At 39.1% G+C, this 15,118-nt stretch overlaps 1 protein-coding gene across 8 annotated transcripts in view; it reads left to right on the top strand.

Annotated features, from left to right (window-relative positions):
• The window catches only part of CCDC150 (coiled-coil domain containing 150), an 87,205-nt gene that overhangs the window by 59,677 nt on the left and 12,410 nt on the right, over positions 1 to 15,118 (top strand). For 7 of the 8 annotated variants that reach the window (XM_042949544.1, XM_042949545.1, XM_042949546.1 and 4 more), the window contains 6 exons: positions 562 to 669; positions 7,432 to 7,560; positions 8,937 to 9,106; positions 11,415 to 11,508; positions 12,540 to 12,709; positions 13,873 to 13,999. In XM_042949544.1, coding sequence (XP_042805478.1) covers positions 562 to 669; positions 7,432 to 7,560; positions 8,937 to 9,106; positions 11,415 to 11,508; positions 12,540 to 12,709; positions 13,873 to 13,999 — 798 coding nt within the window. Of the gene's footprint in view, positions 1 to 561; positions 670 to 1,425; positions 2,005 to 7,431; positions 7,561 to 8,936; positions 9,107 to 11,414; positions 11,509 to 12,539; positions 12,710 to 13,872; positions 14,000 to 15,118 lie in introns of those variants that run through there. The other variant, XM_042949552.1, reaches the window with a different exon arrangement.

Here is a 15,118-nt window from a genome sequence, read left to right on the forward strand (position 1 = left end):
TAGGTATCACAATTTTTTTTTAAGTTGAAATTATTACCCCCAAAGTCTCACTGTTACATTCATAAGTCATGTTAATTTGGAGTTTCTAAAAAAATTCTTGAATGTTTATTTTTGAGCTAGAAAGAGAGAGACTGAATGTTAACAGGAAAGGGGCAGAGAGAGAGGGAGACACAGAATCTGAAGCAGACTCCAGGCTCTGAGCTGTCAGCACAGAGCCCGAGGTAGGGCTCAAACTCACAAGCTGGGAGATCATGACCTGAACGGGAAGTTGAATGCTTAACCAACTGAGCTACCCAGGTGCCGCTGGAGTTTTCATAAGCAATAGAAACCAAATGAGTTATCTCAGTACGTATAAATGGCTATAGCCTACTTTTAGCTATTGAAATAAGCTCTGAGAGTTGAAATAGCAATCTTTACATGATTAGAAAAACTTAGGATTGCTTCTACAAGTTTTAAGGATTCTCTGTGATTTTTCCAAACTCATGACATCTTTTTCCTTTTAAAATATGTAAATATATATATAATTACTCTTTATTTTATTATTCTTCTGTTTTATCCTAGATAAAAGTTAAACAGTTAGAAGAACAACTACATTCTTTTACTGAAACCAGTTCACAGAATGACCATCTACGCAAGTTGAACAAAGCTCTAGAGGGCAGCTATATGCAGGTGTGATTAATAGCTATAAAACAAATTGCTGTTATATTGTTTTAATTAGGTTTTAAGAAATTGATGCCTTTCTCTCCACCTTACCATACAGTCCCAGAAAGATGAATATTCTTTCACTTGACTCAATTCAACAAACATTTTTTAAACACCCGCAATGTACAAGGTTTTGCCAAACTGTAGAGAAATAAACATACCTGAAGCAGGATTGGGATATTCAACTTATGTTCTAATTGGAGGCTTAGGAATATACTCATAAACTTTATTATAGATTTAGAAGTTAAGTCTTTCAGAAGCAAAATAGAGTGAGCCGTTCATAGGGAGCATCATTATAATGAAAGCATTGAGAAACACTTTCATAGAGGAAATGGTTTTTTAATTATAGGCAAACTTAGAACTCAGTGGCAACAAGATAGGACTGCAGGAGACAGCTCACTTGAAAGAGGTTAGTGGTATAAATGCTTACTTGTCATCAGGGTGACTGCTGAGGCTACAATCCTTTTGTAAGTCACATAACATTTTAACAAATGAATAGAGAAAGTTAGACAAACAAGATACAAAACATTTAGTGAAGAAAATAATCCAAGAATGTGTAACCAAAAGAAAGTGATTCATTTCAGTGATTTACAAATTTACCATGTGTACATTTTTTTTTTTTACTCAAATATGTTTGACTTCTATTAGCTATAATATTTCTGTTTCTATACCCTTGGTAACCAAGGAGCTAGAATGTGTCTTCAAATAGAATACTGTTAGGGTTCTAACCATCTGACTACTGGAAAAGAGGGCCTCATTAGATACACTCTCCTATAGGGAATTTGATTTAAGGAAGGCTTGTTTCTTCACCAGGACAACTTTACAGTGTGATTTCTTCGTTCTGAAAGCAAAGGAACACATTTTCAAGTATATTTTCTATCACAGCTTCATTAGAACTTTGTGTTGTTCCTCTTCATAAAAGGAGCGCTCATTGAAAAATAACTCTAGGTTTAGTTGTTTTACTGTTTTTGATTGGTGATGCCTCCAAGAAAAAGGAAATCTCCGGAGAGGCCTGCATCTTCGAAATTCTTTGAAAGCTATAGGCCCCATGTAAACAATATAAAGGAAAGAACTTCATCAGTTGGTTTACCCAGTGTTATTCCAAACTCTGCACGCCGTGTGACCTTTGCATCTAACCTCACTTCTTTGAGAGCTTCTCAGGAGATTGGAGACTCTAGAATCTCTCTAAAGACTCTTTTGAATGCTATTAAAACCATGGAGGGAAGACTGGAAGGTAAAATAGACATTCTTGCTTCAAGACCATTAATAAATGAGTCACCAAATTTTCTTAAACAGGATTCGGTAAGTGGAGACCACAAACTAAATCATAAGGAAATTTCAGATTTATACAACAATGAAGAAAAGTAGTAACAATTCAGAAAGATAATATATGGAGGTATGAGTAACAAGAAAGTTAGGTTCTTCACAGATAAGAAAAATTGACAATGTGGATTGAAACCATTATTTTGGTTATCACACGGTTAATTTTTAGACATACAAAGATTTTGATTAACAGTAGCCATTGAGTTTTTTTAATATGATTTTGAGTTTTTACAAATTCAAAACATCCACCTAATTTTTTTTTTTTAATAATCTCTTTTTTTTTTTTTTAAACGTTTATTTATTTTTGAGACAGAGAGAGACAGAGCATGAACGGGGGAGGGTCAGAGAGAGGGAGACACAGAGTCTGAAACAGGCTCCAGGCTCTGAGCTGTCAGCACAGAGCCTGACTTGGGGCTCGAACTCACGGACTGCGAGATCATGACCTGACCCGAAGTCGGCCGCTTAACCGACTGAGCCACCTAGGCTCCCCTCCACCTAATCTTAATATTCATGGTAAAATGTTTCAAGCCTGATTTTAAAATAGAAATACATTAATCAATGCCCTAAGAACTTGAACATTGGAGAAAATTTTTTTTGAGTATTATCTTAGTTTTAGGTTGTTTTTAGATGTGAACCTTACAGTATAGTCTGAATGCCTTACCCAAGTTATTGGTGAAAATTATAATAAAATTGAAAACAACAACTGCTTAATAAGAAAAGCATGAACCAACATTTATTGAGAGCCTATCATGTCTCAGGCTTTTCTTTATTTATGAGAGAGCATGTGAGCGGGGAAGAAGAGCAGAGGGAGAGAGAGGGAGAATCTTAAATAGGCTCAGGGCAGAGCCCAATGTGGGGCTTGAACCCATGACCCTTGGCCAAAATGAAGAGTCAGAGGCTCAACTGACTGAGCCACCCAGGTGCCCATGGAAATTATTTTTGAAAGAAAACCTTTGAGAGCATACATCTTTGCTTGATGTTAAAAATAGAAAGTTCTGTATCTTGTCTTCAAGAGTTGGTAGCTATTTAGATCTTTTCTCTAAACATTTTTGCTAGTGACATTTTCATATGTATCTTAAAAACCCTGGTAAAAGTATATATCCTTCCTTGTGTCCATTTCTAGAACAAAATTCTGTAGGTTTTCAGAGCCTATGAATTAGCATCCTTTGTAATATTCTTAGATCCTTAAAGAAAAAGTATTTCAAATGTTACAGGTAGAAAGTTTTAAGGAAGTGTAATGTTGAGGAAGATGTGGGGAAAAAATATTCTTTGTTGTTGCTGTTGGAAGTATAAAATGGTACACCTTCCTGTGGAAGACAGTTTAATACCTATCATTTCACCCCACAGTTGTACTTCTAGGACTTTCTCCTTCAGATATACTAGCTTATACATATGACATGTTTACAAGATTACTTATTGAAGTATTGCTTGTTAATAGCAAAAGACTGGAAGTAAGCAAAATTTCATCAATAAGACACTAGCTAAGTATATCATGGTGTATTCATGGTTTGGAATACTGCTCGAACATATGTATATAGTATATACATACATATGTATGTATGTATTATTAGGTTAAAACAACCAAGGCTCAGAAGAGTATACATAATATTTTATTATTTGTAGAAGGGGTAGGAGAATAAAAAATATATCCATATGTGAGTACATATAGATATTTTCACTTATAATGCATAGAATATCTCTATCATGGATAATAATAATAATATAATAATAATAATAATAATAATAATAATAATAATTGGCAACATTATTTTTGAGGAGGGAAACCAGGTGACTGGGAAATTTTCCACTTTACCCTTTTGTATCTTAAGAGTAATGTGAATGTGGGACACCTGGTGGCTTAGTCAGTTGGGCAGCCTGCTTGGGCTCATGTCATGATCTCATGGTTTGTAAATTTGAGCACCACATTGGGGTGTGTCAGCTGTGCTGACAGCTCAGAGCCTGGAGCCTGGTTTGGATTTCGTGTCACCCTCTCTCTCTGCCCCTCTCCCACTTGCGCTCTGTCTCTCAAACATAAAAATAAACATTAAAAATAAAGAATAATGTGAATGTGCTACCAATTCAAAATCATTTAATGAACACTTCATTTTCAACAAAAGTGAAGGTAGAGAAAGGATGATCTTTTCAACAAATGACACTGGAGCAGTTGGATATCCATATGCAAAACCAAAAAACCTTTGATCCATACCTCACGCTATATATAAAAATTAAAATGCATCAGAGTCCTAAATGTAAAATCTTAAACTGTAAAACTTATAGAAGAAAATGTAGGAGGAAATCTTTGTTATCTTGGATTACTCAGAGATATCTTAGATTTGACATCAAAAGCATGATCCCTAAAGGGGGGAAAAAATGGATGCACTGACACCTTATGCTCTTTAAAGTGTTAAGAGAATGAAGACACAAGCTATAGACTGGGAGAAAATATTTGCAAATCACATATCTGATAAAGGCATTGTCTCCAGAATGTATTAAACTCTTAAAACTCATTAAGAAGAAAACAACTCCATGGAGCACGTGAGGGGCTCAGTTGGTTAAGCGTCTGACTTCATCTCAGGTCATGGCCTCATGATTTGTGAGTTCAAGCCCCAAGTTGAGCTCTGAGCTGATAGCTGGGAGCCTGGAGCCTGCTTTGGATTCTCTGTCTTTCTTGCCACCCCTCCCCAGCTTACGCGTGTGCTCTCTCAAAAATAAATAAACATTTAAAAAAAATAAGGTTACAAAAAAGAAAACTCAAAAAAAAAAAAAAGATATATGGATGATAAATAAGTAGTTGAAAAGATGTTAAACATCAGTCATTAGGGAAATGCAAATTAAAACTGCAGTGAGATACACATCTATTAGAATGTATGAAACTGAAAAACTGTTCATAGCAAGTATTAGTGAGGATGTAGAACAACTGGAACTCTCCTAACACTGCTGAAGGGAATGTCAGATGGTATAACCGCTCTGAAAAATGCTTTGGTAGTTTCTTTAAAAATAAAACACTACGTATAACCCAGCCATTCCACTTCTAAGCAAAGATAAATGAAAGCATATGTCTACCCAAAGACTTGTACACAGCTCTTCACAGCAGCTTATATCTTAAAGCCGGAAGCAACTCAAGTGTTCAGAAGGTGAATGGATAAGTAAACTGTGGTATGTTCTACAATAAAACACTCTTCAGCAACAGAAAGGATTGAACTACTGCTACATCAAAATTAATCTCAAAATAATTATGCTGAGTGAAAGAAGCCATACAAAAAAAAGAGTACATACAATATGATTCCATTTATATAAAATTCTAGAAAAAAAAACTATTGTGACAGAAAACAGATTAGTTGTGTGGAGGTGTGGGAACAAGGAGAGACAGAAAGGAGAGATTACAAAAAGGCATGAGGGAACTTTTTTTTTTTTTAATGTTTATTTATTTTTGAGAGAGAGTATGAGGGAGAAGCAGAGCGAGAGACACAGAATCTGAAGCAGGCTCCAGGCTCTGAGCTGTCAGCACAGAGTCCACTGCGGGCTCTAACCCACCAAACTTGAGATCAGGACCTGAGCTGAAGTCAGATTCTCAACGGACTGAGCCACTCAGGCGCCCCCATGAGGGAACTTTTGAGATGATGGAGGTGCTTATCTTGATTATGGCTTCAAGAGCTTATACACGTCAGAACTATACTTTAAATATACACAGCTTCTTGCAGGTCATTTTTACCTCGGTAATGCTGATAAAAAAGAATAGTGTGAATGTATTACCTATACAAAAGTTAATTATATTAAAACGTTTAACATTTTTAAAATGACAGAACTATAGAGATTTAGAACAAATTATTGGTTGCCGCAGGACCGGGGATGAGTTTGGGAGAGTGTGTATATACACAAAGAAGTAGCACATGTGAATTCTTTTGTGGTGATGGAACGGTTCTGATTGTGATTGTGATGGTTCGTGAATAATGTGCACGAGATCAGATTACATACAGCTATGTGCGCGCTCAGAGATGAATGCAGGTTTTTAAAAAAGTGGTGAAAACTGTGTAAGTTCTGTGGGCCAGTTAATCTAGTGAACAGTAATGCACCAAAGTCAGTTTCCTAATTTTGATGTTGAACTACAGTAGTATAAGATGTCACCACACCATTAGGAGCAGGGTGAAGAATACATGGGATTCTTTTCACTACTTTTGCAACATCCTGTGAATCTAATTATTTCAACATTTTTTAAAAATAATATTTAAAATACTGTGATCATTTGAATGTGTAGAAAAAAGAAAAAAAGTATTTCAAGGATATAAAATTCTCATACTTCTAATTAGGATGCATTCTTCTATAACAGTATTTTCTTGACGCTACTTATTCATGTTGGCTTTTGTTATATTCTTTCAGTTGTTATACAGTAAAACCTTGGATTGTTCTGCGAGTGCTCTGCAAGACAAGCAAACATTTCTAAAAATTTTAACTTGATAAAGGAGCGATGTCTTGCAATATGAGTAGTGTGTGACGCCAGACATCACATGATCACAACTGATCTGATGGTTCTTGAAATTTGCTTTGAGGGGCGCCTGGGTGGCTCAGTCGGTTAAGCGGCCGACTTCAGCTCAGGTCACGATCTCGCGGTCCGTGAGTTCGAGTCCCGCGTCGGGCTCTGTGCTGACAGCTCAGAGCCTGGAGCCTGCTTCCGATTCTGTGTCTCCCTCTCTCTCTGACCCTCCCTGGTTCATGCTCTGTCTTTGTCTCAAAAATAAATAAACGTTAAAAAAAATTTTTTTTTTTTTTTTTAATTTACTTTGATACACAAGTGCTTTGGATTACAAACATGTTTCCGGAATGAATTATGCTCTCAAACCAAGGTTTTACTGTATTTTTAAATTCTAGGATAATCAGTCCACCACCCCCACCATTTTACATCTAACCTTCATAGTCTTATCTCCTTTATCACTTACCCTGTATTTTCATGGAGATTGACATATATTAGGTTTGCTCATGTTTATTCACACAGATTTTTTTTTTTTTTTTGCTTCGTAGTTTTCTCTAAAGGGAAAAGTAGCTAATAAAGTTTTTTTTTTATTATAGTGGATGAGCATATTTAAACATTTAAAAAAATTTTTTTTTAATGTTTTATTTATTTTTGAGACAGAGAGAGACAGAGCATGAACAGGGGAGGGTCAGCGAGAGGGAGACACAGAATCTGAAACAGGCTCCAGGCTCTGAGCTGTCAGCACAGAGCCTGACGCGGGGCTTGAACTCACGGACCGCGAGATCGTGACCTGAGCCGAAGTCGGCCGCTTAACCGACTGAGCTCCCAGGCGCCCCATAAACATTTTAAGTTTGGTGTCCAAATTGCTTTTTCTTATTCTAATTGCTGATTTATAGTGCTTTGGACAAATTATTTATCATTCCTTGTTTTCTACTAAGATGAAATCCATTCTTGAAAAGAATGAAGAGGAGCTCTCCCGAGCAGTGAAGTGTCGTGATGCAGCCCTAAAAGAGAGTCAGAAGTTGAAAGGGGACCTTGAGGCTTTGGAGGACAGAGAGAGCAAGAAGGCAAGGCATCAATCCTTTTTGAAAGTTCGTTATTGAAATGAGGTGCTTAAGAAATCTTGCACAGTCGTATTCCTTCATTTCTTGTTACCTTTGGTGAGAACGAGGATTGATCAGAGGAGCTTTTTTTTTTTTTTAAGATAACTTTAGAAGAGCTGTAAAATATTTTCCTTAAAAATACATGATTTAATTCCCAATTTTTTTTGTTTTTGTTTTTTATTATTTTTTTAAACGTTTATTTTTGAGAGAGCACACGAGAGCAGGGGAGGGGCAGAGAGAAAGGGAGACAGGATCCAAAGCAGGCTCCACCCTGACAGCAGACAGCCCCACTTGGGGCTCTGACGCATGAACTGTGAGACCATGACGTGAACCACAGTTGGACGCTTAACAAACTGAACCACCCAGGTGCTCCTATTTTTGTTTTAGAGAGAGAGAGCATGTGCGCACAAGCAGAAGAGAGGGGCAGAGGAAGAGAGCAGGAGAATCTTAAGCAGGCTCCACAGTCAGCAGAGCCTGATGCAAGGCTCGATCCCACAACAGTGGGTTCATTACCTGAGCCGAAATCAAGAGTCAGACATTCAACTGACTGAGCCACCCAGGCGCTGCTAACTGCTGTTGGTTTTGGTTTTTATTTTATTTTATTTTATTTTACTTATGAAAGAAAGAAAAGAAAGAAAGAAAAGAGAAGAGAAAAGAAAAGAAAAAAGGAAAAGAAAAGAAAAGAGCACAGGCTGTGGAGAGCCAGAGCGGAAGGGAGAGAAAGTATCTGAAATGTGCTCTGCCTTGACAGCAGGGAGCCCAGTGCGGGGCTCACACTCAGAAACTATGAGATCATGACCTGAGCCAAAGTCAGACGCTTAACCAACTGAGCTACTCAGGCACCCCCCAGTGTTTTTTTAACTTCCAGTCTTGAAAGTCCTAATGTTTTCTAATGAAAATCATCTGACCTTGGTAACAGTAACCTTCCTACTATGTGTAACTAACATGTTCCTGATTCTGATGGGCTTCAGGTGTGTTCTCTTTTGTCCCAAGATAACTGATCAGGACCAGAGCAGACCAGCCTGGGACCACATCTAGAACCAGGAAGTTGTTGATCCCATTGTCTGCAGTTAATACAGATGTTATGACATGACAAAAGTTGGGAAGTGTTGCAGAGTTCTCCATAGGGTGGCTGGCGGTGGGGGGCGGGGGCTAGTTTTCTTTTCTCAAAGTCACAATAACTTAAGATCTTAACAATAAAATAAAATATGCTTCAATTATTCCTCTTAGCATTTTGCCATGCTTGGTTTCCATATTCTTGCCTAGAAGTAATGGGACTCAGCAGCAGTGGAATAAGGAGAAAGGATCAAATATCTTTGTATTGTTTCATTTTCTGTTAGGTGGGAAACTTTCAGAGACAACTGGCAGAGGCTAAAGAAGACAACTGCAAAGTTACAATTATGTTGGAAAATGTGCTGGCTTCTCACAGTAAGATGCAAGGTGCTCTGGAAAAAGTACAAATAGAGCTTGGGCGGAGGGATTCAGAGATTGCAGGCCTCAAGAAAGAAAGGTACTGGAGATTTTTTTTTTTTTTTTTTTTTTTGTCTTTGTGCATGTAATGGAGCATGTCTGCTCCATTATAGTAAGGAGTGGCATGCAGTCAAGAAACAAAGTCACTTCATTTTTAAAGTTTATTTATTAATGTTTGTTTATTTATTTTGAGACAGCAAAAGCATGTGAGTAGAGACGCGGGGGGGTGCAGAAAGAGAGAGAGAGAGAGAGAGAGAGAGAGAGAACCCCAAGCAGGCTCTGTGCTGTCAGTGCAGAGCCCGACATGGGGCTTAAACCCATGAACTGTGAGATCATGACCTGAGCTAAATTCAAGAGTCAGATGCTTAACTGAGCCACCCAGGCACGGCGAGAAACAAAGTCACTTTAAAATAAAGATCTAGCCCGTTTGGGGAAACATCTTAGGAACTTGACTGGAAAGCAAGGGATTTTGGTGAATGCACTAACCTCTGCCTCTAGACTTCCCAACCTGCTCTTCCCTGTAGATCCTGTACCTGAGCTGCGGCCTCCAGCGGGGTTCCCAGCCTGTAGTCCAGCCATCCCTGCTGCAGACTGGCTGCCCCCACAGCCCACACCCCTCTGTCCTGGCCATTTCTTCCGCCTAATGGGGTTTTGTGCTATTCGATGTTCTTTGTAAACCCAAGTTCTTATTTGTATAGTCTTTATTCAAGGGGAGATTTTTGTTTGAAATCAAGGACCTCCCTTCAGTCCTGAACAGGTTTTTCCTCCAATTCCAATCCAAAGTTTTACATATTTCCCTCTCCCTATTTTACTACTCACTAAATGTATGAATCTGACAGTTCACCCCCTTTACTCTGTTGCTCTCTAAAAGTCCTCTATTTTAGCTTGACATTTCAGAAGTGGTGAAATGTAGACCTATTCAGTAAAACATGGTATTATAAAAAAAATAAAGATCTAGAAAATTAGGGAGTATCTGGAAGTAGAAATAAACATGACTTTCAAAAATTCAAAATTCCCGTATTTTGTAATGATGTAAAGGAGTATGTATTCTAGAAATTCATGTGCTATATTACTGCTACCCTTTAAACCTGTCCTTGGGTCTGCAGACTAGTAATTATCTAGATAATTGAAGCTCCATGCCTAGTTGAGTTTGAATTATCTATTTATTAGTATCCTATTTAAAGATTAATATTTTTAGATGAATCATTCTGAGACCTACTTCTAGCCATGTTTTAGAAGTAAACTCTGGGGCGCCTGGGTGGCTCAGTCGGTTAAGCAGCTAACTTTGGCTCAGGTCATGATCTTGCAGTCCGTGGGTTCAAGCCCCGAGTCGGGCTCTGTGCTGACAGCTCAGAGCCTGGAGCCTGTTTCAGATTCTGTGTCTCCCTCTCTCTGACCCTCCCCCGTTCATGCTCTCTCTCTGTCTCAAAAATAAATAAACGTTAAAAAAAATTTTTTTTAAAAAAGAAGTAAACTCCTTCTTTGAAAGTTTCAAGTTGCATAAAAGTTTCCCCTTGAGGTTAATGAGCAAATGGTTTCAGTTTAACGGGTCCTCTGAAATATATTGTGATGGGTGTATTAGTGCTTATTATTGTCTCTCTGCTATGGGAGAACAAGTGCCAGTTTTATATTCTCCATTGTGCTTATCTTTGTTTTTTGCATATTATAAACGTGTATTGCCTCTGAACATAAAAAAGTCAAGGGGATGGTACTGAAAATTGTTCACCATTCACAATAAGATTCTGGGTAGCTATTGTATTTAGAAGTAAAATCTCAACAGCAGGCCCATCCATCTAGAAGCAATATATTTTTGTACTGGTGATATATGTATATAGTATAAAATTACCAGCTCATAAGTTAGTCATTGACAAGTATTGATAGCTAATGTATCAATCCAAATTGAATCATAGATGGGACAAAAAAAATTTTTTTTTGATGTTTATTTTTAAGAGAGAGAGAGAGACAGCATGAGTGGGGGTGGGGCAGAGAGAGAGGGAGACACAAAATCCCAAGCAGGCTCCAGGCTCTGAGCTGTCAGCACAGAGCCCGACGTGGAGCTCAAAATCACAAACCACGAGATCATGACCTGAGCGGAAGTCAGATGTTCAACTGACTGAGCCACCCAGGTGTAGATGGGACAACTTTTTAATCCTTGGGAGTCTTAGTTTCTTAACCTGAAGCTGAGGCTACTAATTGTCACCTGCCAACTCTAAGGTATTCTGAGCATCTGTAGTTTATCACATATGCTATTTGAGCTTCTTGGAAGAAGAGTGCCCTGTAGCTCCCAGTGGTATCCTTCCTAGATGGTTCTTTTCTATAGTCACTCTTTCTGTGTCTCCCATTTTCAGGGCTCTAAATCAACAGAGGGTGCAAAAGCTGGAGGCAGAAGTGGACCAGTGGCAGGCGAGAATGCTTGTTGTGGATGCCCAGCACAACAGTGAGGTAAAGGCCATTATTATAGATGAGAATATTGATATTTTTGGTTTTATTGGGACATTGCTCTTTTAGGAAAATGGGGTAAGTAATCAGGTAAATCTCTTTTTCATTCAAGTCTGAGTTATGTTTACAAATGGGAAGTGGGCCTGCAACCTTACAGTGAGTCATTTATTGGCAAACCAGGACGACAGTTATGCCTAATTCTCTTTCTGATATAGTTTACTTCTTTTTACTTATTAATGCATAAATGATTGCAGAAGTTAAAGGGCTTAGGGAATAATTTGTAATTTAAGTCAGAAGTAGCTGGAGTGACCCCACTATTAATAAGGAGACACACTTATGGGGCACCTGGGTGGCTCAGTCGGCTAAGTGTCTGACTTCAGCTCAGGTCATGATCTCGCGGTCCGTGAGTTCGAGCCCCGCGTCGGGCTCTGTGCTGACAGCTCGGAGCCTGGAGCCTGTTTCGGATTCTGTGTCTCTCTCTCTCTCTGACCCTCCCCTGTTCATGCTCTATCTCTGTCTCAAAAATAAATAAACGCTAAAAAAAAATTAAAAAAAATAAATAAGGAGACACACTTACATGTGTGTGCTCATGGATATATGCACACATGAATTTATAAGTATATATGCACATATATTAAAAAGTCTTTGATATTTCGTATAAATAAGCTTTTTCTGGAAGGACATACAAGGAACAATTTCCAGTTCTTCTCTCTTTAGGTAGTGACACCAGAAGTTATAAGATTGGAAAGGGGAATTTTAAAATTTTTAAAATAAATAAGTTGGTTCCATTTTTCAAAGCTCATAGTAATCAGCAGAGCTTGCTTTTCCCATTGCTGTGTAAGAGTCTCCTAAGCAGTGTCTGCAGTAAATTCTCACATCTATATCCCAGGCATCTGGAATCTTTAGTTCTGGTTCCATCCAGTTATTGTCTCACTGGCATTTGATGATAAAGTGTAAGGAGTGAGTATATAGTGTTACCGACTTCTTGAATCTATCTGTGACAGTAGAATTAAAGAGAGTCTTCTCTCTTTCAGATGGAGCCTCTACAGAAAGCTCTAGATGTAGCTAGAGAAGACAACAGGAAACTGGCTATGAGCCTGGAGCAAGCTCTCCAGACAAATAATCATCTACAAACAAAGCTTGATCATGTGCAGGAGAAATTGGAAAATAAAGAACTTGAGCGACAAAATTTGGAAACCTTCAAGTAAGGGCAGTAGAGTCACAGTGAAATTAGGGAAGAGCCTCTGGGAGAGTTACGTCCGGCTCACTTACCTAAACTGGTTAGGGGCGCCTGGGTGGCTCAGCTGGTTGGGCGTCCAACTTCAGCTCAGGTCGTGATCTCAAAGTTCGTGAGTTGGAGCCCCGCGTCGGGCTCTGTGCTGACAGCTCAGAGCCTGGAGCCTGCTTCAGATTCTGTGTCTCCCTCTCTCTCTGCCCCTCCCCACTCATGCTCTGTCTCTCTGTCTTAAAAATAAATAAAAACATTTAAAAAATTTTTTTTTTAAAAATGCTCATCTTCTGCGTGGAACTAGTACTCCAGCAGAACTGTGTTAGGAACCAGGCATCTTGAGCAGCGGCAGCCGCCAGCAGGCTGGGGAATGCTCATGTGAATCTCCTTTTCAGCTCTCCCTTCATCTGGTGTCAAGGTGCTGCTCCACATGAAGGTAAAGCCAACATTTAAAGAATGTTGCATGTTTCTGCCAAGCCTTTTCTATCAAAAGCTAATGTGTCCTTTAGAAGCATGATTTGGAAAAGGAATAGCCTCAGCCTGGATGGGAAGAACCCATGGAGGAGTGGGATGACTCCACCCAGGCAGATCTTTAACCATTGTTTTCCTTTTGGGCCTAAGATTAGGTCAAACGCATCAAGTTCAAGTCAGGCCACCAGAGTTTTTTGTAAACTGCACCTTGGTAAATAGGATTTAGATATAAATAACGTTCCATGAAAACTTTTACCCAAGGGAAATTCAGTGTGCACATAGACCTTTATGCCTTTCAGGTCATGAACATACAGATATGAGGAAGGTATAAGCTAAAGCAGAGAAGGCATTTTTTCCTGTCCATGAGCTGTGCAAATTTTATCTAGTGAAATGTTGCTGGCTCAAGACTGGTTGCTGGTTAAAACAAGAGTGTGTGTTTCACTCTTGGTTGGTTCTCTTGATGTTGAAAGACTTTTTGGCTTTTAATGCTACAGGTAAATGCTTTTCTTCCCTTCGTGTTAATGGGCTCCAGACCAGTGAGTTTCACCTGGTGCCTGATGTGCTTCTCATGTGTAAATCATACCTTCTGGACAGCTGCCCATGATCGTCCAGGCCTTCCTTACCTGCTAAGATGATTTCTAAGAGTGACTTATCTTTTTTTTAAACAGAGAACGGATGACTGAGGAATCCAAAGTGGAAGCAGAAATGCATGCTGAACGCATAGAATCCCTAAGAAAGCAGTTTCAAACTGAGAGAGAAACGGCAAAGAAGGCAGCGCAACGGGAAATGACTGAGGTATGCAGTCGAGCGACAAAAAGGTTTCTAGATGTGAATCTTTTAAGAGGAGAACCAGTCGCAGGATTTCCAAGAATGGCTGCAGCTGTTCTTTGGCCCTTTTCATTCCTCTTTGACCAATAAGCCCAAAGTGATCAAACCATCTCTGTGCTCTTTGTAAATCGAAACACAGAAAGTTTCTGATAGACAGTTCTCTGCCCAGCGAAGGAATGTCTCAATGACAGCTTTTGCATTGGACAGTGATAACTGAGGGCTAGAGGAAGGAAGTGGCCATTGGGAGACATCCAATCATCTGTCCCCTCAGTTCACTTCACCAGCACCCATCACTCATCTACCTTCTCCTGAGAGGCATGTATGGTCCATGCTCTGGTGCGTGCTACATGACCTTTATTTCATTATGATCTCCTCTTTACAAAAGGAGACAAATAAGGTAAACAGCTGAGGACTTCTGTTGAGTAACTAGAGGCTAGGTACGATCTTGAAGGAATTCAAAGCAAGGGAAAGTTGGGTGATAGAAGAAGAGAAATGAAAGTACACAATTGAGACAGAACCAGCAGGGCTGGGACACCCAGTATAAGGGGATGACCAAAGCTTAGAGAAATGAACAGGATGTGTGACCAAATGGATAGGATTTCTCTCTTGATCAGAGCAGACTTTGGGAAGTGTCTGAGAAAGAGTGGTTAGCTGAGATGGTACCAGCTGACCTTGACAGAATGGTAGAGGTGAACTTTCCAGTCAAAGTGGAGCCCTGTGGGTTTCTGAGAAAGGGATAGTGCACTGTAAGCACAATTTTAGGAAGGTTAGTCTGGTGGTAGTGGAGAATAGGCAAGAATGAAGGAGAAACAGGAGATATGAAGACTCGAAACTAGAACAGTTACTTTGGGCTTTAGAAGACTAGGGCCAAGCAACATGGCTCAGGTGAAAATAGAAAACAAATCGAAAGGCAACTTTAATAGAAAAATCATTAAACAGACACTAAATGTTGTATCATCAACAAAGGGGAGGGAAGAATTGCAAATTACAAAACACTATGTAAATATTAAAAAGTTAGAAAGAGGGGCGCCTGGGTGGCTCAGTTGGTTAAGCGTCCAACTTTAGCTCAGGTCATAATCTCGCAGT

This window comes from Panthera leo, chromosome C1 (genome assembly GCF_018350215.1).
Source record: "Panthera leo isolate Ple1 chromosome C1, P.leo_Ple1_pat1.1, whole genome shotgun sequence".
Lineage (NCBI taxonomy): Eukaryota > Metazoa > Chordata > Mammalia > Carnivora > Felidae > Panthera > Panthera leo.